General features: G+C 48.7%; 1 protein-coding gene across 3 annotated transcripts in view; it reads right to left on the bottom strand.

Annotated features, from left to right (window-relative positions):
- NUDT3 (nudix hydrolase 3) overlaps positions 1-20109 on the bottom strand; it is a 187264-nt gene extending 167155 nt beyond the window's left edge. The window contains exon 1 of one of the 3 annotated variants that reach the window (XM_063954889.1): positions 19838-20109. In XM_063954889.1, coding sequence (XP_063810959.1) covers positions 19838-19846 — 9 coding nt within the window. In that variant the 5' untranslated portion in view covers positions 19847-20109. Of the gene's footprint in view, positions 1-19747 lie in introns of all 3 variants that reach the window. The other 2 variants (XM_063954888.1, XM_063954887.1) reach the window with 2 other exon arrangements.
- Positions 20110-20426: the final 317 nt, after the last annotated feature.

Here is a 20426-nt window from a genome sequence, read left to right on the forward strand (position 1 = left end):
CGGCAAAATATCCCTCTGTGCATCCCCCATACATAAGACGACGTCTTTAATATGTTTTTATGTTTGCCAACTAGTATCCCTGTTTGACAGGGTCACCGACCACGCTGCAGCAGCACTATCTGCAGGTCTCAGTCTAGTACCTGAGTGTGTAAATACAGACTTCAGGATGGCCTCCTGTTTTTTATCAACAGGTACCTTCAAAGTGGCCGTATCCTAAGACGGCAGTGCCACCTTTTTTGACAAACGTGTGAGCGCCTTATCCACCCTAGGGGATATCTCCCAGCGTAACTTATCCACCTGGCGGGAAAGGGTACGCCATCAGTAACTTTTTATAAATTACCAGTTTCTTAACGGGGGAACCCACGCTTTCACACACTTCATTTATTCATCTGATGGGGGAACAAAACACTGCCTGTTTTTTCTCCCCAAACCTAAAACCCATTTTTAGAGGTGCTTGGGTTAAAGTCAGAAATGTACAACACATTTTTTATTGCCGGGATCACGTCACGGATGTTCCTAGTGGATTGTGTATATGTCTCCACCTTGTCGACACTGGAGTCAGACTCCGTGTCGACATCTGTGACTGCCATCTGAGAGAGCGGGCGTTTTTGAGCCCCTGATGGTCTATGAGACGCCTGGGCAGGCGCGGGCTGCGAAGCCGGCTGTCCCACAGCTGTTACGTCATCCACCCTTTTATGTAAGGAGTTGACACTGTCGGTTAATACCTTTCACCTATCCATCCACTCTGGTGTCGGCCCCACAGGGGGCGACATCACATATATCGGCCTCTGTTCTGTCACCATATAAGCCTCCTCATTCAACATGTCGACACAGCCGTACCGACACACCGCAGACACACAGGGAATGCTCTAAACGAGGACAGGACCCACAAAAGCCCTTTGGGGGGACAGAGTAAGAGTATGCCAGCACACACCAGAGCGCTATATATATACACAGGGACTAACTGAGTTATGTCCCTAATAGCTGCTTTTTATATAATATACTGTATACAGTGCCAATTTTAATGCCCCCCCTCTCTTTTCCCTCTTACTGTACTGTAGAATTGCAGGGAAGAGCCAGGGAGCTTCCTTCCAGCCGAGCTGTGAGGGAAAAATGGCGCCAGTGTGCTGAGGAGATAGGCTCCGCCCCTTTTTCGCGGCCTATTCTCCCGTTTTTTATGGAATTCTGGCAGGGGTATTTACCTCATATATAGCCCCTGGGGCCATATATTGAGGTATTTTAGCCAGCCAAGGTGTTTTTATTGCTGCCTCAGGGCGGCCCCCCCAGCGCCCTGCACCCTCAGTGACCGGAGTGTGAAGTGTGTGAGAGGAGCAATGGCGCACAGCTGCAGTGCTGTGCGCTACCTTGGTGAAGACAGAGTCTTCATGCCGCCGATTTTCCGGACCATCTTCTTGCTTCTGGCTCTGTAAGGGGGACGGCGGCGCGGCTCCGGGACCGAACATCAAGGCTGGGCCTGCGGTCGATCCCTCTGGAGCTAATGGTGTCCAGTAGCCTAAGAAGCCCAATCCGGCTGCAAGCAGGCGAGTTCGCTTCTTCTCCCCTTAGTCCCTCGCTGCAGTGAGCCTGTTGCCAGCAGGTCTCACTGAAAATAACAAATTCTAAGACTATAACTTTCTAAGAGCTCAGGAGAGCCCCTAGTGTGCATCCAACCTCGGCCGGGCACGAAATCTAACTGAGGCTTGGAGGAGGGTCATAGTGGGAGGAGCCAGTGCACACCAGGTAGTCTAAGATCTTTCTAGAGTGCCCAGCCTCCTTCGGAGCCCGCTATTCCCCATGGTCCTTACGGAGTTCCCAGCATCCACTAGGACGTTAGAGAAAAAGGTTTGCGGGAACTAGTGGGCAGGGCTTCCAATGTCAGTTAGTGGGCAAATAACAGAGAAGAATGGTGTAGACTTAGCTTGTGGTCAGGAAAGCCACCACCTGACAGAGCAACCTGAGGGAAAAGTTGTTCTTTGTGAAGCACACACACACGTTTCAGATACAATTGTCCTTTAGCAAGCATTTCTACATACATACATACATATATATTTTATATACACACACACACACACACACACACACACACACACACGTATACATAAGTACATAGTGGCTTGCAGTTGGTTTCAATTATCCTCAACCAGTGAATTAAAAAATTCATTAGATTAGGCATACTATGAATCTGCACATGCCCAAGATAGGAGAAAGCTATTAAATAATATCCAAGTGCCTGGATAACTTAGTAAGCACTGTTGAATCAATTGTAAAGAAATGAAAGCTGCATCATACCACCCAGGCAGTGCCTGGATGTCCATCCCTCCCTCCAGCTCAGTGTAAAGAGTAATGGGCCCTACACACCAGTGACATGCGGTGAGGCTGGGGAGACACAAATGGTGGTGGGTCTCCGTGTCGGGAGCCTGTCTTACTCCCTACACAATTTAACTCTTATGTCCCTGCACTACATCAATGCACAGGGAGAACATACATACATTAATAGCCAGGTCACAGCCACCACCCTAGTGTTGTGCGTAAACTGGTGTCCCCACACACAGAGTCCTGTCCCTGCACTCACTACAGATGCCACACACAGTGTCCTGTCCCCACTCACTACAGATGACACACACCTGTCCCCACACTCAATATAGATGACACACACACACAGTCCTGTCCCCGCACTCACTACAGATGCCACACACACAGTCCTGCCCCCGCACTCACTACAGATGCCACACACACAGTCCTGTCTCCACACTCACTACAGATGCCACACACACACACCTGTCCCCACACACAGAGTCCTGTCCCTGCACTCACTACAGATGCCACACACAGTGTCCTGTCCCCACTCACTACAGATGACACACAACTGTCCCCACACTCACTATAGATGACACACACACATAGTCCTGTCCCCGCACTCACTACAGATGCCACACACACAGTCCTGTCTCCACACTCACTACAGACGCCCCCCCCCACACACACACACAGAGTCCTGTCCTCGCACTCACTACAGATACCAAAGAGTCCTGTCCCCGCACCAACTACAAATGCCACACACACCTGTCCCCACAGTCACTACAGATGCCACACACACACAGTCCTGCCCCCCCATTAACTGTAGTTGTTACTCTCACACACACACACATACACATACAGAGACTAGGTACTGGCTGCTACTCACCCCAGTCACTGTGCACGGGTGGCTGCTGCTGGCACTTTGGGTCCCCATTTCCCTTCTTCTCTGCCACGCTGCTCAGCTCCGGTATTCTTGCACTTCCTGGATTGGTCACATGACCAATCCGAGCTGCCCATCAGAGCTCAAGCACTCCCTCACTGTGAGGCATGCCTCCCATTTCTCTATTCTAAGCAGTATGATTGGCCGCTGTGTAGCCGCGCCCCACTGTACAGGCAGTGTTGGACAGTGTGAGAGATGAGGCTGAGCTGCTGTTGCCTCATCTAAGTCTCTCCCTGCAATTGAAGGAGTCCTGCAACTCTGGTCAGTTTTATCAATAAAAAGGATTGCAGTTAAAGAAGATGCTATAAGTTATAAATATCTTCTTTGTGTTATTCCAATCATTTTTATAGTGATAAATCTTTGTATGATAGGGAGTATGACAAGTGAGGCTCTGCCTCCCCTAACTGCACGTCCCTGCTACACACTTGCCGATGTGTGCGGCTGATATGAACAATTGTTCATATCGCTCAGTGTGTAGGCACCAACGATGAACGATGCGCGGCTCCGCGGTCGTTAATCGTTGGTGCCCGGTCGTTTATGCCTGCAAGCCAATATGGACAATAACGTCCGTATTAGCATTGCAGGTCTATGGGGCCGGGTGACCCCACTAAGTGAAGAAAACAAGATTTATGGTAAGAACTTACCTTTGTTAAATCTCTTTCTGCGATGTACAATCCTCCACAAGGATTGGACAATGGGGTGTAGAGTAGGATCTTGATCTGAGGCACCAACAGGCTCAAAGCTTCGACTGTTCCCAGAATGCACAGCGCCGCCTCCTCTATAACCCCGCCTCCCTGCACAGGAGGAGCTCAGTTTTTAGTTAACCAGCCCAATGCAGTAGCAGGAAAAGAGACGACAACGGTTAGTAGCCACATACACCACACTCTCACGACAAGAGAAGTGTCAGCGGCTAATGCCATACCAACCCAAAGAAGCTAAGTGCGTCAGGGAGGGCGCCTTGTGGAGCCCAGTGTACCTCGCAGAAAGAGATTTAACAAAGGTAAGTTCTTACCATAAATCTCGTTTTCTGCTGCGGGGTACACTGGGCTCCACAAGGATTGGACAATGGGGATGTCCTAAAGCAGTTCCTTATGGGAGGGGACGCACTGTAGTGGGCACAAGAACCCGGCGTCCAAAGGAAGCATCCTGGGAAGCAGCAGTATCGAAGGCATAGAACCTTATGAACATGTTCCCGGAGCACCATGTAGCCGCCTTGCACAATTGTTCAAGGGTCGCACCACGTTGGGCCGCCCAAGAAGGTCCAACAGACCGAGTAGAATGGTCCGTAATGCGAGTAGGAGCTGATAGACCAGCCTTCACATAAACATGTGCAATCACCATTCTAATCCATCTAGCCAGAGTCTGCTTGTGAGCAGGCCAGCCACGTTTGTGAAATCCAAACAAAACACAGAGAGAATCAGATTTTTGAACAGAAGCAGTTCTCTTCACGTAGAAATGGAGAGCCTGTACCACATCCAAAGACCTCTCTTTGGGAGACAGATCAGGAGAGAAGGGCCGGAACCACAATCTCCTGATTAAAGGTGGAACGAAGAAACCACCTTAGGTAAATACCCGGGACGAGTCCTAAGAACCGCCCGGTCATGGTGAAAAATCAGATATGGGGAACTACAAGACAAGGCACCCAGATCCGACACTCTTCTTGCAGAGGAAATAGCCAGCAAGAACACCACCTTAAGGGAAAGCCACTTAAGGTCAGCTTTACCCAGGGGTTCAAACGGAGGCTCCTGCAACGCCTCCAAAACCACCGACAAGTCCCAAGGAGCCACAGGCGGGACATAGGGAGGTTGGAAACGCAACACACCCTGAGTGAAAGTATCAACATCAGGTAAAGTCGCAATTTTTCTCTGAAACCACACCGACAAGGCAGAAATATGAACCTTGAGGGAGGCCACACGCAGGCCTAAATCTAGGCCCTGCTGCAGAAAAGCCAAAAGTTTGGCTGTACTAAACTTGGAAGCGTCATAATTATTAGATGCACACCAAAGTAGGAATGCCAGACCCTATAATAAATCCGAGCAGAAGCCGGTTTCCGGGCCCGCAACATAGTTTTAATGACCTCTTCAGAAAAACCCTTAGCCCTCAAGACGGAAGCTTCAAGAGCCACGCCGTCAAAGACAGCCGGGCTAGGTCCTGGTAGACACAGGGGCCCTGAACGAGGAGGTCTGGGCGTTGTGGAAGCAGAAGTGGACGCTCTGACGATAGGCCTTGGAGGTCTGAGTACCAGTGCCGTCTGGGCCACGCCGGAGCTATGAGAAGCAGATTTCCTTTTTCTTGCTTGAACTTCCGAATTACCCTGGGCAGGAGTGACACCGGAGGGAACACGTACGGCAGCCGAAACCTCCACGGCACCACCAGCGCATCCACGAATGCTGCTTGAGGATCCCTTGTTCTTGCTCCGAAGACCGGAACCTTGTGATTGTGTCGAGACGCCATCAGATCTACATCTGGAAGACCCCACTTTTCCACTAGGAGTTGAAACACTTCTGGATGGAGGCTCCCCTCGCCGGCATGCACGTCCCAACGACTGAGAAAGTTCGTTTCCCAATTCAGGACTCCCGGAATGAATATTGCCGATATGGCCGGTAGATGGCGTTCCGCCCAACGTAGAATCCGTGAGACTTCCTTCTTTGCTGAACGGCTTTGAGTGCCGCCTTGATGATTTATGTAAGCCACAGTGGTGGCGTTGTCCGACTGTATTTGAACAGGACGGTTCTGAATTAAATGCTGGGCCAGGGTCAACGCATTGAAGACCGCCCGCAATTCCAGAATGTTGATCGAGAGGAGAGAGACTCCTCCTTGGTCCACTGACCCTGAAGGGAGTGTTGCTCCAGCACCGCGCCCCAACCTCTTAGACTGGCATCTGTCGTCAACAGGACCCAGTTGGATATCTAGAAGGGACAGCCCCTGCACAACTGTTTGTCCCGAAGCCACCAAAGTAGCGACAGACGGACCTCCGGAGTCAATGAGATCATGTGAGACCTGATCCGGTGAGGCAGGCCGTCCCACTTGGCTAGAATCAGCCTCTGGAGGGGGCGAGAATGGAATTGAGCATACTCCACCATGTCGAATACTGAGACCATGAGGCCCAAAACCTGCATTGCCGAATGTATCGAAACTTGCAGACGAGAAAGAAAGCAACGAATCCTGTCCTGAAGTTTCAGGACTTTCTCCTGAGACAAGAACAACCACTGGTTGTGAGTGACCAATAGCGCTCCCAGGTGCACCATGCTCTGAGCAGGGACCAGGGAGGATTTCTTCCAGTTGATGAGCCACCCGTGGGCTTGTAGAAACCGGACAGATGACACAGGAGAAGTTCTAGGGAATTTGCCAAGATTAACAAGTCGTCCAGGTACGGCAGTATCGTGACCCCTTGATGGCGGAGTACCACCGTCATCACTTTGGTGAAGACTCAGAGTCGTTGTCAAACCAAAAGGTAACGCCCGAAACTGGTAATGAAGGTTGCCAATAGCGAACCTCAGGTATTGCTGATGTGACGCTGCTATAGGAATATGCAGGTAAGCATCCTGTATATCCAGGGAGACCATGTAGTCCCCAGGTTCCAAGGCCAGAACTATATAGAGTGAAGGGTTTCCATACGGAACTTGGAAACCTTCACAAACCTGTTCAATGCCTTGAGGTTGAGAATGGGCTGGGAGGACCCATTCGGCTTCGGGACTAGAAACAGCAGAGAATAGTACCCCCGGCCCCTCTGAGCAAGAAGCACCTGTACTACGACTCCTGTATCCAGGAGGGTCCGTACCACCGAATGCAGAGTGTTTGCCTTTGTCTAGTCCGACAGGACGTCTGTCTGGCAAAATCGATGAGGGGGTCGGTTTTTGAAGGCTATGGCGTAACCTCGAGTGACGACTTCCCGTACCCAGGCATCTGAAGTGGTCTTCAACCATTCGTGGGTATACCCTAGAAGCCGGCCCCCCACCCGGGAGGACCCATTCGGTTTCTGGACTAGAAACAGCGGAGAATAGTACCCCCGGCCCCTCTGAGCAAGAGCCACTTGTACTACGACTCCTGTATCCAGGAGGGTCTGTACCACCGAGTGTAGAGTTTTTGCCTTTGTCTGGTCCAAAGGGACGTCTTTCTGGCAAAATCGATGAGGGGGTCGGTTTTTGAAGGGCGTAACCTCGAGTGACGACTTCCCGTACCCAGGCATCTGAAGTGGTCTTCAACCATTCCTGGGTATATCCTAGAAGCCGGCCCCCCACCGTGGGATCCCCCAGGGGGAGGCCCGCCCCGTCATGCGGAAGGCTTATCGGTCTTGGAAGCTGGCTGACGGGCAGCCCAGGCTCTTTTGGGCTTCGGCTTACCAGATTTGGAAGTGCGGGCCTGCTTGTGGTACGCCTGACCTTTTGCTTTACCTGAAGGGCGAAAGGACGTACCTTTAGCCTTCGACACAGAAGGAGCGGTATTTGGCAGACAGGCAGTTTTGGCAGTAGCCAAGTCAGCCACTATCTTATTTAAGTCCTCCCCAAACAGAATATCTCCCTTGAAAGGGTGTACCTCCAGGGTTTTTCTAGAGTCCAGATCCACAGACCAGGATCTAAGCCACAATATCCGGCGAGCCAGGACTGACGTAGTAGAGGCCTTGGCTGCTAGGATACCGGCATCCGAAGCCGCCTCTTTAATATAGCGAGAAGCTGTGACAATATATGACCAGCATTGTCCAGCATGGTCAGAGGAGATTTCAGTATCTAACTCCAAGGCCCACGCTTCAATAGCCTCGGCAGCCCATGAAGCTGCAATAGTGGGCCTTTGCGCAGCACCCGTGAGGGTGTAAATCGCTTTCAGACAACCCTCCACACGCTTGTCCGTAGGCTCTTTTAGAGATGTGACGGTAGTGACAGGCAGAGCTGAGGAAACCACCATCCTAGCCACATGTGAGTCCACTGGAGGAGGCGTTTCCCAATTCTTAGACAGCTCTGGCGCGAGGGGATAGCGAGCCAGCATTTTCTTGTGAGGCACAAACTTCGTACCCGGGTTTTCCCAGGGTTCCTGACGTATATCCACTAGGTGGTCAGAGTGAGGTAAAACTTGTTTAACCACCTTCTGACGCTTGAACCTATCTGGTTTCTTAGGAGGGACGGATGGCTCGGGATCATCCGTAATCTGTAGAATTAACTTAATAGCCTCCACAAGATCAGGAACATCCACATGTGAACTACCCTCCCCATCAGCTGTATCTGAGTCAGAACCTGTGGGGTCAGTATACATGCCGTCTTCATCAGACAAGGTGTCAGTGACAGCAGTGGATTGTGAGGAGACAAGCGCTCGCTTAGAGGACCCCTTGGACTTAGGCGAGCGATGGTCAGACTTTTTAGTAGTCAGGGACTGGTTCAACTTCTTTAACTGAGCAGATAAATTGTCCGCCCACGGCGGGTTAGCTGCAGGGACCACATACGGTTGTACCGGCATTGGGGGTCCCATAGGGGGTGTTAGTTTATGAACTAGCGTATGCAGACGCGTGGAAAAAGCGGCCCACGGTGGGTCAGTATGTGCCTCCGTTGCCACAGTCCCACTGGGGGGCAAGGAGCCCCCAGAACCAGAGCCCACAGCTGCTATATTCTCCTCATATGGATCTGTGGCTTCAGCAACACCGGCAGTGTGTTCAGCCCCAGAACCGTTACCCTCAGAAGCAGACATGATATACTTGCAGTATGAGGTAACACAGTACAATTATCAGCAGCACTATACCTCTAAACCCAAACCCCTGCGCAGTGTAATCAGCATCAGAGATAAAGGAGAGATATGGTGACTAAATCACAGAGAAAAATACGTAATACAGTATATCTTTGTGAAAATCCTATATTAGATAAAACCTGACGCACCAAGCCCCCTCAGGTTATAGAATATAGGGATAGCAAGTTGAGTGAATGACACAAAATGGACAACACTCAGCTATCAGATGCACACACAGTCAGTTTGTACAATGCAGAGGTTATTACTGACAATAATACTACACTGGACTAGCTTACACAGATATATAACAATAGATATCACAGTACGAACTGGATGTATATCACAGGGTAATTGTACTATAAAACCCTGACTAAGTGCACTCTTTCTTACTAACACCGACTAAAAAAGGCAGGTAGAATATTTAAGTGTCATGTAAAGTCACAGCACTGACAACCAGGCGGCTTTACATAGGAGGATTTGCCCAAGCAGTCCCAGGAACAGTGAGCTGAGGGATAATAGTGCCGCAGACACTGACAGGGAGTGTGGAAAAAGACAGAGATGCAGCTCCAGGGCGGGAACACTTGCTAGAAATGGCGCCCTGGGGCTGGGGCTTCAGGTCTAAGCCTTATCCCCTCTGCTGGCAAAACCACCAGGTACTGTGGGCGATATAAGAATTGGTTTAGAGAGAAAACCTGACCTGCGCCCATGCCCTGGTGATCTAGTGGGATCGCCTGTATCCACAGTGTCCACCGCCAGCGCGCGCGGCCCACCTCCCACTGACCACGCCAGATCGCGATAAAGACCGGGTCCCGCAAGCGGGATCCACTTACCACCTCCCGAAGCACGGCCACGCGATCCTGGAGGGCCCCAGCCGTGTGTGTCTAACGTGAAAAAAACCGGAGCCTCCGCTGTAGGTACCCGGCAACCAGGGCTCGGGAGTGTACAGCGCCGCTGGGGAGAGCTGGAGCTGCAGCAGTGAATGTCACAAGACATTTACCACCACTGCTGTCCTTGAAGTTTTTACTTTTTACCACATAAAAAGCTTTTCTTAGGGCTGCTTGGAGTAGCCCCTCTGTTAAGTGCCTGCTTACTGCAGCACCAACTTACAAAACTGAGCTCCTGTGCAGGGAGGCGGGTTTATAGAGGAGACGGCGCTGTGTATTCTGGGAACAGTCAAAGCTTTAAGCCTGTTGGTGCCTCGGATCAAGATCCTACTCTACACCCCATTGTCCAATCCTTGTGGAGCCCAGTGTACCCTGCAGCAGAAAGTTCACTCCCCCAGTCACCACCCACCACCGGGTCAGCTGTCTAGCACCTCGTGGCAAATCGATAAATGTGTAGGGGCTATAAGTGGCTTGTGAGAGTAGCCACAGAGAGGCCAACTTAGTTGGCAATAACTGTGAGGGAGCTAAAGGGGTCAGTACCAAAGTCTGGACTGAAGGTGTGCCGGTCCACCATATTATGAGTTCTGCATACAACTGGCCTGCATGGGAGGGTGCCCAGAAAGAAGAAACTACTAAAGAAAAATCACATCAAAGCACGCCTGCAGTTTGCAAGAAAACATCAGTGACCCAGCTAAAATGTGGGATAAGGTTTTTGTGTTCACAAATACAAAAATGGTGCTCTTTGGCCCCAATTGAAAAACATTATGGGCCTGATTCAGAGGTGGACGAAATGCTGATGTTCATGTACTTTAGCGATTCTTTATAACTGCGCATATGCGAAAATCCCTATAAACTCACATGGCACAATGTGTTAAGGGGATGCAGTCAATTTACCTACAATCAAAATCCCCACGGTCAAAATACAGACAATTGACAGATGGTCAAAATATCGACATTGCCAAAGTACCGACATTTAAAATGTTGACGCGTTCAAAATACCACCATTTAAAAAGTTGACAGGTCAAAAAAATCGACATGAGGTTTTCATGATTTTTTCATTGAGGACGACTTGTTCATACTTTAACATCCCAGTGGACATGGAGGGGGAATATAATAGTGTGCCAAGCGCAGCAAGGCACCGCACCTGAAGCGCGAGCCATGTGAGGGGACGCGGTACACCCATACGGTGTCCATGTTGACCTATGTCAACATACACACCCCAAAAATTTTAAAACATGTTGACTTTTTGACTCATCGACAATCCAAATGTCGGTATTTTGACCATGTCAACATTTTAAATGTCAATATTTTGACCACATCGGTATTTTCACCTAGTCGGTATTTTGACCATCGGTCAATTGTTGTCGGTATTTTGCCCGTCAGGATATTGATTGTAGGTAAATCATACTGATCCCGTGTTACGGAAGGTGCTGTTACGATTGAGACACATCATCATTAATGTTGTGGAAATGTTCAGGGCATTACTGGGCAATGACTGGTAGGTGGCTACTAATGCATACAAAAACGGTCCATTTAACAGGCGAATTATGGGAGTATTGTGGGCATGTCAGTGGAAGCGGATGCGTACATAGACACATAGCCTTAATATAGGAGGCCGTAGTCAGATGGAAAAACTGCACCTGCCACAGGGCTGGTGAAAGTAACGAAGGTGCGATAAAAGGTGGCATCTAAAAAGACATACCAATCGCTATTACTGTGTGTACAGATGCTAAAAGTGGGTGTCTCAGTCCTTGCAAATTCGGACACACAGATGTACACTAGGGAAGGCCTTTGTATTGGCAATCGCATAAAGACGCAGACGGGCAACTGCTAATAGACACTGCTGTAACCACTTCTATATTTGCCTCTATTTCAGGCCTTATGCAAACCTAATACTGCCCACTCCTTGGCATTCAACATCCCAACAGAAAAGTATTGGGGTGGCAGCATCATATTGTGGGGATGCTGTTCATCAGCGAGGACTGGGCAACTTGTGAAAATTGCAGACCCAATGTATTTTACAGAATATAGGGAGATATTACAGGACAACCTGCTTTAGCCTGCTAAAACAGACATGGACATGCATGAACAACAAAAAACAGGATTTTAATACCTACCGGTAAATCCTATTCTATAAGTCCGTAGAGGATGTTGGGGATACCAAAAGAACCATGGGATATAGACGGAGCCGCAGGAGACATGGGCACTTTAAGACTTTCAAAGGGGGCGTGACCTGGCTCCTCCCTCTATATCCCTCCCCAGACTCAGTTTGGAACTGTGCCCGGAGAGATGGACATTTTGAGGAAAGGAATTAACAACAAGGTGAGCATCATACCAGCTCACGCCATAAACATGCCGAATAACATGGCATTCAACTGAACACATGCCAAAGGACATGAACAAAATTCAGCAACAAGCTGAAGAAACCATAACACAACCTGTGTGTAACCAGAACTAAACTGCAGATACAGTACGCACTGGGACGGGCGCCCAACATCCTCTACAGACTTATAGAAAAGGATTTACTGGTAGGTATTAAAATCCTGTTTTCTATTACGTCCTTGAGGATGTTGGGGACCCCAAAAGAACCATGGGATTATACCAAAGCTCTATACCGGGCGGGAGAGTGCGGATGACTCTGCAGCACCGATTGACCAAACTTTAGGTCTTCATCGGCCAAGGTATCAAACGTGTTTGACCCCGACCAAGTAGCAGCTCGGCAAAGTTGTAATGCCGAGACACCCCGGGCTGCCCCCCAGGACGAGCCCACCTTCCTAGTGGAATGGGCTTTTACCGATTTAGGTAACGGCAAACTTGCCTTGGAATGAGCCTGCTGAATCGTGTGACATATCCAGCGGGCAATGGTCTGCTTGGAAGCAGGATACCCAAGTTTATTGGGAGCATAGAGCACAAACAGAGAGTCTGTTTTTCTAACTGGAGCCGCTCTGGCAACGTAAATTTTCAAAGCTCTGACGACATCCACAGACTTTTCCTCAGCCAAAGTGCCAGTAGCCACTGGCACCACAATAGGTTGGTTAATATGAAAAGAGGAAACCACCTTTGGCAGAAATTGTTGCCGAGTTCTCAATTCTGCCCTATCTTCATGGAAGATCAAATAAGGGCTCTTGTGAGAGACAAGGCTGCCAATTCAGACACCCGCCTTGCGGATGCCAATGCTAACAAAATGACAACCTTCCAAGTGAGGAATTTCAACTCCACTTTACTTAAAGGTTCAAACCAATGTGATTTTAGGAATGTCAAAACCACATTAAGGTCCCAAGGTGCCACAGGTGGCACAAAAGGAGGTTGGATGTGCAGGACCCCTTTTACAAAGGTCTGCACCTCAGGAAGTGAGGCCAATTGTTTCTGAAAAAAAATTGACAAAGCAGAGATCTGCACTTTTATGGAGCCTAATTTAAGGCCCGCATCCACTCCATTCTGTAGAAAATGGAGAAAACGTCCAAGGTCAAACTTCTTCACTGGAGCTTTCTTGGACTCGCACCAGGAAATATATATTTCCTCCAAATACGGTGATAGTGTTTCGACGTCACACCCTTCCTAGCAAGGATAAGAGTGGGGATGACTTCGTCGGGAATACCCTTACGGGCTAAAATCTGGCGTTCAACCGCCATGCCGTCAAACGTAGCCGCTGTAAGTCTTGATATACGAACGGCCCCTGCCACAGCAGATCCTCGCGAAGAGGAAGAGGCCATGGATCTTCGACTAACAACTCCTGAAGATACGGGTACCAAATTCTCCTTGGCCAGTCTGGAACTACAAGGAGCGCTGGAATCTGTGATTTTCTTAGGATTCTCAGAACCTTTGGAATGAGAGGAAGCGGAGGGTAAACGTACACCGACGGATACACCCAAGGTGACGTCAGTGCATCCACTGTAGATCGTGTCTGCTGAGGAAGTCTGCTTCCCAGTTGTCCACTCCCGGAAGGAAAATTGCCGACAGAGCGCTTACCCGAGTCTCTGCCCAGCGAAGAATCTTTGTGGCTTCTGCCATTGCTGTTCTGCTCTTTGTGCCGCCTTGGCGGTTTATGTACGCTACTGCTGTCACATTGTCCGATTGGATCAGGACAGGCCGGTTTCGAAGAAGATGCTCCGCTTGTAGAAGGCCGTTGTAAATGGCCCTCAACTCCAGCACGTTTATGTGAAGAAGAGTTTCCTGACTTGACCATCTTCCTTGGAAGGTCACCCCTTGTGTGACTGCTCCCCAACCCCGGAGACTTGCATCCGTGGTCATTAGGATCCAGTCTTGGATCCCGAATCTGCATCCTTCTAAGAGGTGAGAGCTGTGTAGCCACCACAGGAGTGAGATTCTGGTGTTGGGGGATAGAACTATCCTCCGGTGCATATGAAGGTGGGATCCGGACCATTTGTCCAACAGGTCCCACTGAAACACTCTGGCATGGAACCTCCCGAATAGGAGGGCCTCGTATGCCGCCACCATCTTCCCCAGCAATCGAATGCATTGATGAATGGAGACAGTTGGTGGTTTCAGAATGAGTTTTACCAAACTCTGAATTTCCAGTGCTTTTTCCGGAGGGAGGAACACTCTCAGCTGGACCGTGTCCAGAATCATACCCAAAAATGCCAACCGGGTTGTTGGAATTAAGTGTGATTTCGGCAGGTTCAAGAGCCAGCCGTTGTAGAAGCGACAGCGACAGTGCAATGTCCTGTACCAGTTTTTCCTTGGACCTCGCCTTTATCAGGAGATCGTCCAAGTACGGGATAATTGTAACTCCTCTTTTTCTGAGGAGAACCATCATTTCTACCGTGACTTTTGTGAAAATCCTTGGAGCTGTGGCCAGGCCAAACGGCAACGTCTGAAATTGGTAATGAGTATCCTGGATTGCAAACCTGAGATAACTCTGATGAGGGGGATAAATGGGAACATGAAGGTAGGCATCCTTTATGTCCAAAGACACCATGAATTCCCCCTCCTCCAGGATGGAGATCACCGCTCGGAGAGACTCCATCTTGACTTTGAATTTCTTCAGAATTTTTTTTTTAGAGATTTTAGGTTGAGGATTGGTCGTACCGAGCCATCCGGCTTCGGCACTACAAATAAGCTTGAATAAAACCCTTCCCCTTGTTGCGCCCGGGGGACCGGGATCACAACCTGATTTTGACCTAATTTTTGTATTGCTCCACAGACTAGAACTCTGTCTGGAAGCGAAACTGGTAAGGGTGATTTGAAAAAACGGCGAGGGGGAACGTCTTGGAATTCCAGTTTTTACCCTTGGGTCACAATTTGTAACACCCAAGGGTCCAGGTCCGAGCAAACCCAAACCTGACTGAAAAGCCTTAGACATGCCCCCACCGGTGCGGTCTCCTGTAAGGGAGACTCGGCGTCATGCGGTGGATTTGGTGAAAGCCGGGGAGGACTTCTGCTCTTGTGAACTCGAGGAGGCGGGAGTTCTCTTGCCCCTTCCTCTACTTCTGGTAGCGAGGAAGAAGTTACCTCGTCCTTTTCTATATTTATTGGGCCGAAAGGACTGCATTTGTTGCGCAGGAGCATTAGGTAAATAAGTAGATTTACCCGCTGTGGCAGCTGATACTAAATCAGCAAGGCCGTCACCAAACAGTTCACCACCCTTAAAGGGAAGGGACTCCATATTTTTCTTGGAATCAGCGTTAGCATTCCATTGATGAGTCCATAGCGCACGCCTAGCCGCAATTGACATAGCATTAGCCCCCAGGAGGCCAGCATCTCTTGCAGCCTCTTTCAAGTACGCAGCCGCGTCCCTGATATAACCAAGCGTCACTAGGATGCTATCCCGATCCAGAGTATCTAAATCTGCAGATAAACTTTCAGCCCATTTTTCAATGGTGCTACTAACCCACGCTGACGTAATAAGCGGTCTAAGCTGCGTCCCCGTGGTAGTAAAAATAGCTTTTAAAGTAGCCTCCTGCTTACGATCAGCCGGCTCCTTAAGAGTCGTCGACTGAGCCGCAGAGAGCGCTACCTGTTTAGACAAGCGTGCTAGGGCTTTGTCTACTGTGGGTGGTGTTTCCCACTTATCCCTTTCCGCTGCGGGAAAGGAGTATGCCACCTTGATCCTATTAGGAATGAGAAATTTCTTATCAGGTGTATTCCAAATGCCATCAAAAAGGTCATTTAGTTCAAAACAAGGAGGAAAAGAAACCGAGCGTCTCTTTTCTTTGTAAATAAGTACCCTCGTTTCTGGTGTAAAGGGGCCCTCATCAATACGTAATATGTCTTTGACAGCCACAATCATATATTGAATACTCAGCCAATTTAGGATCTAACCTAGAATCGGCACCGGTATCTGTGTCGGTATCTGTGTCATCTAATTGGTCAACACTACGTTTCAGTGACCCTTGAAATAAAGCGTCATCTACTGATTTCTTCCAAATCTGCAGTTGAGAGTCAGATTCAGTAAACTTTTGATTTAACATTAGCATTTAAAGCAGTTAACCAATCAGCCGTCGGCGGTGCAGACAGGGCCCCCCAAAACATTTGGTGTCCCCAATAAATTATCCCCCTGAGAGGAAAATTCTGCCTCAGACATGTTGTCTCCCTAACAGCACCCAAAGAAAAGCCTGTGAGGGAACAAAAGGAAAGGGGCCAGCTCACACCCCAGCGCCAAAGTGCAGGTCTGAAAACACCCTCAAGTGTCACAGAGCTGCAGCGCTATATATCTGTATGGAAATAATCTGCCCCCCTCGTTTTTATAGCCCCTGGTACTTGTCTGCTGTGAGGAAGGACCAGCGCTGCTGCTTGGGGGAAATGGCGCCGAGTGAGCATGGAGGAAGAAGCCCCACCCTCAACATAGCGCGCTTCTTCCCGCTTATTTTTACATGTTTATCCTGGTGGGGGTTTGAGGGCAGTGCCAGGGCGCTGTACAGATATGCCAGCCTTACTTATGAGGTATTTTTAGCTCCTTAGGGCACCCCTTCCCCCCCCCCCCCCCCCCCAGCGCCCTGCACCCAGCAATGTGTACAGTCTGGGAGCCTGGCGCACACTGAGCAAATCATGCTGCGCGGTACCTCTATATGCCATCTTTGTTGAAGAGAAGATGTCTTTTACTCACATACTCACCTGTCTTCTGACTTCTGGCATAAAGAGGGGGGACGGCAAGCTGTAGGAGCGAGCATCCAGGAGAGCCCGGCGTTCATCTCCCCTCAGGAGCAGAAGGCATCCTGTCAGCAGCAGCAGAGCCCTGAAACTCATTAGAAGTGGGTCTAGACTACTCTTCCCTCGAAGCAGGGAGTCTGTAGCCAGCAGATCTCCCCAAAATAAAAAACCTAACATTAAGTCTTTTCAGAGAAACTCTAAGAGTTCCCCCGAGTGCCTCCATCTCGCAGGGAACATTTTCAAAACTGAGTCTGGGGAGGGTATAGAGGGAGGAGCCAGGTCACGCCCCCTTTGAAAGTCTTAAAGTGCCCATGTCTCCTGCGGATCCGTCTATATCCCATGGTTCTTTTGGTGTCCCCACCATCCTCAAGGACGTAATAGAAAGGTAAGTGTTCTACAATGGCTACAAGTCAGCGCCCAGTATTCTTTTACGGAACTACTACTTCAACTAGCAGTGAGGTTCTGTAGGAATCTCTTGCGTCAATACAACCAAATGTTATGCAGCAAAACTCTTGCTCGTTTTTGCTTGCATAGCGGTTCTGATTAGTAACCAATAGACTTGCCTATCACAATGACCAGATGGGAAGAAAGAAATTCGAGTGGAAAGCAAGAGAGAGAAAGTATAGTGAAAATGGACAGTTGGGAGAAAAGATGAGATGGGGGTACAATAGGAGACAATGACAAAGGCACATTCAAGATTTGATACAGAAAAGCTTACACAGAGGCAGTTACAGTAACAGACACTGAGGGGAAGCATATATACACAGAGGGTGTGATAAACAGGTGGCACTCGACATACCGGCTGTCGGGATCCTGGCGCTCAGCATACCGGCGCCGGGATCCTGACCGCCGGTATACCGACAACTATTGTCTCTCTCGGGGTGTCCACGACCCCCCTGAAGGGAGAATAAATAGCGTGCGGCACCGTGCCCGCAGCATGGCGAGCGCAGCAAGCCATCAAGGAGCTCTTTTGCCTTCACCCCACTACTGGACCAATGCAAAGTAAAACACAAGCAAGCCATAAATGCTCCTACATAGATCTAAATGTGTACATATACCTGTACGCAGAGTTGTGTGCATCTTTGCAAACAGATTTCCTCTATTGTTACTATGTTTGGTACCCTTCATTATTATCAGTGCGCACTCGCACCAACCATATCTTTGGTGTAAAAGATACGCCTGGAAACTGGCATATTACACATCTACCAACTCTGCTTACACTGCAATGCTATCAACATTCCCTCACTGCACATTGCTTAGGTGAGAATGGCCTGTTACACCCCTTCAGATGCAAGAGGAGATGCAATTGCAATGCGAATGACTAATAATCGTCCATAATTGCATACGCTTCGTTCCAGAGTATTTACAATATAACACACACAAGATACATGCTGTAAACCTATATTTTTCCCTTAGAAGATTGCTAGCTACTCTGAATTTTAATATACACCAGGCAAGTACTGTAATTACTTGTATAAAATCACTAAGAAAATGTATTACCTATACTACAAATATATTTGGAGATAATATAAACTGTAAAGTGTTTAATTAGTCATGGATGCAATTAAATGAATCACTTGATTTGTAGAAGCGATTTTATTAACCGACAAAGCATCACCTACTGTAGCAATTATACACACACATATATGCCAGTTAACATTATACTCCTTGAGGAAGTGAACAGCAGTAGTTACTAAAACATGTGGGTTCTCTATCTGACACAAGTATCAGCTGTTCATGAACATCACAGGGCAAGTCATCCGCTACAGAAGAATATTGCCAGTTACAGTTCCCACTGACCGATATGAGAAACATTAAAGCATTTTTACAAATATCAATACTAGTTTTACATTTATAAATACTGACTTTTTTTTATGTATTATATGTTTTAGGATTAGTTTCACAATATCAACATTTTCCTTTCTTCCAACTGTTGAATTAGTTCCTGTAAAGAACAATAAATCAGTCTTCCTTGCTACCTTAATATTGGCCACTATACTTCATGATAACCTTAACATGTTTGCCCACTTACACCAGTTTCTTTTCCTTTTTTTTGTTTTTTTTTTTTATTAAAATACAGTAAACGCTAGAAAATATGTTCCTGATTGAGATGTTCCAGGTTTGTATAAGTAGGTTTCTCTTTTTAAAACATGCATAAAACCATATATTTAAAATTGTCTAAAAAGAATACATTTCCATAAATAGTTGTAATCTGTTATGAAATAAGTGAACCAGTGTTTTATTATTTACACTGACACAAATGCAGTATTTGTATTAACAAATGTTGCTAATTTTAGGAGGGGAGGGGGGGAGAGGGAGGGGAGGGGGGGAGAGGGAGGGGAGGGGGGGAGAGGGAGGGGGGGGGGGGAGAGGGAGGGGGGGGGGGGAGAGGGAGGGAAGGGGGTTTGAGAGAAACCGAGCAGATACACCTGATGCTCACAAAAATGTGACCCCACTGACACCTATACATTTGAACCAAAGGTTTTCACACCATTGGAAACACTGTGCAGAATGGATGATCATAGAAGACACCATAAATGCAAATCACAGCACCAGCCACCCAAACACATAAGACACAGGAGCCGGACACTTTAGTCTCCACTGTGTCATCACACGTCCACGGAGATGCTGCACGTTCTCTCCGTGTAACAATGAGCCACGGGCTGCCCTAGCCACTCTATAGACCGTAACAAAACGAATTATCTCTCCGCCCTGTCCTGCTGCACGGCTCATATACACCCGGTCCCCACACAGAATGCACACGGCTCATATACACCCGCAGGGAAGAATGTAAAATACACACTTCATCCTCGGCTCCGCTCCGAAAGCACACACACGCTGCCCGCTTCTTGTACCCGTCCCGGTCATACGTCCGGGTCTGACCGCTCTTCACCTTCATCATCCTAGTTGTCCTCCGTCACTTCCGCTCCCGGTACCGCTCGCTGTGGCCGCTATCACGGCGACGGTGCTGGCTACGTAAGCGGCGCAGACTGCGTCTCTGAATACGGACGCGCGTTGATCATCACTAACCCTACGCACGTTTTTTGTTACGCTGCTGCCTCCGCTAGAGCCGGTTCGGACTGGAGTGATGGAGTGATGGAGAGCGACGGCGGTTGTGTATAGTACGCGGGTCGCGGGATGTGTAATTGGACAGGACAGCGACTACGCCATGATTTGTGCGGCAGCCTCTGATGTCTTATCGCCTTTTTCTGTGTGCCCGTGCTGGGCCGCCGCTCTTTAACAAAAGAGGAATGTGTCAGACATACACTCCTGTCACTGGTGCTCTGCCATTGAGAATGGGGATGATAGGGAAGTAATCTGTTCATTGATGATGATGATGATGAGGAGGTGTGTGTGTGTGTGTGTGTGTGTGTGTGTGTGTGTGTGTGTACAACGATAAATAAGACCGTTCTACTGTGCACAGCAGTCAGTCTCCCAATACATTAAAGTACAATACAGTAGGTATACATGGCTTCTTTACT

The sequence above is a fragment of the Pseudophryne corroboree genome, chromosome 2 (assembly GCF_028390025.1).
Source record: "Pseudophryne corroboree isolate aPseCor3 chromosome 2, aPseCor3.hap2, whole genome shotgun sequence".
Classification (NCBI taxonomy): Eukaryota; Metazoa; Chordata; class Amphibia; order Anura; family Myobatrachidae; genus Pseudophryne; species Pseudophryne corroboree.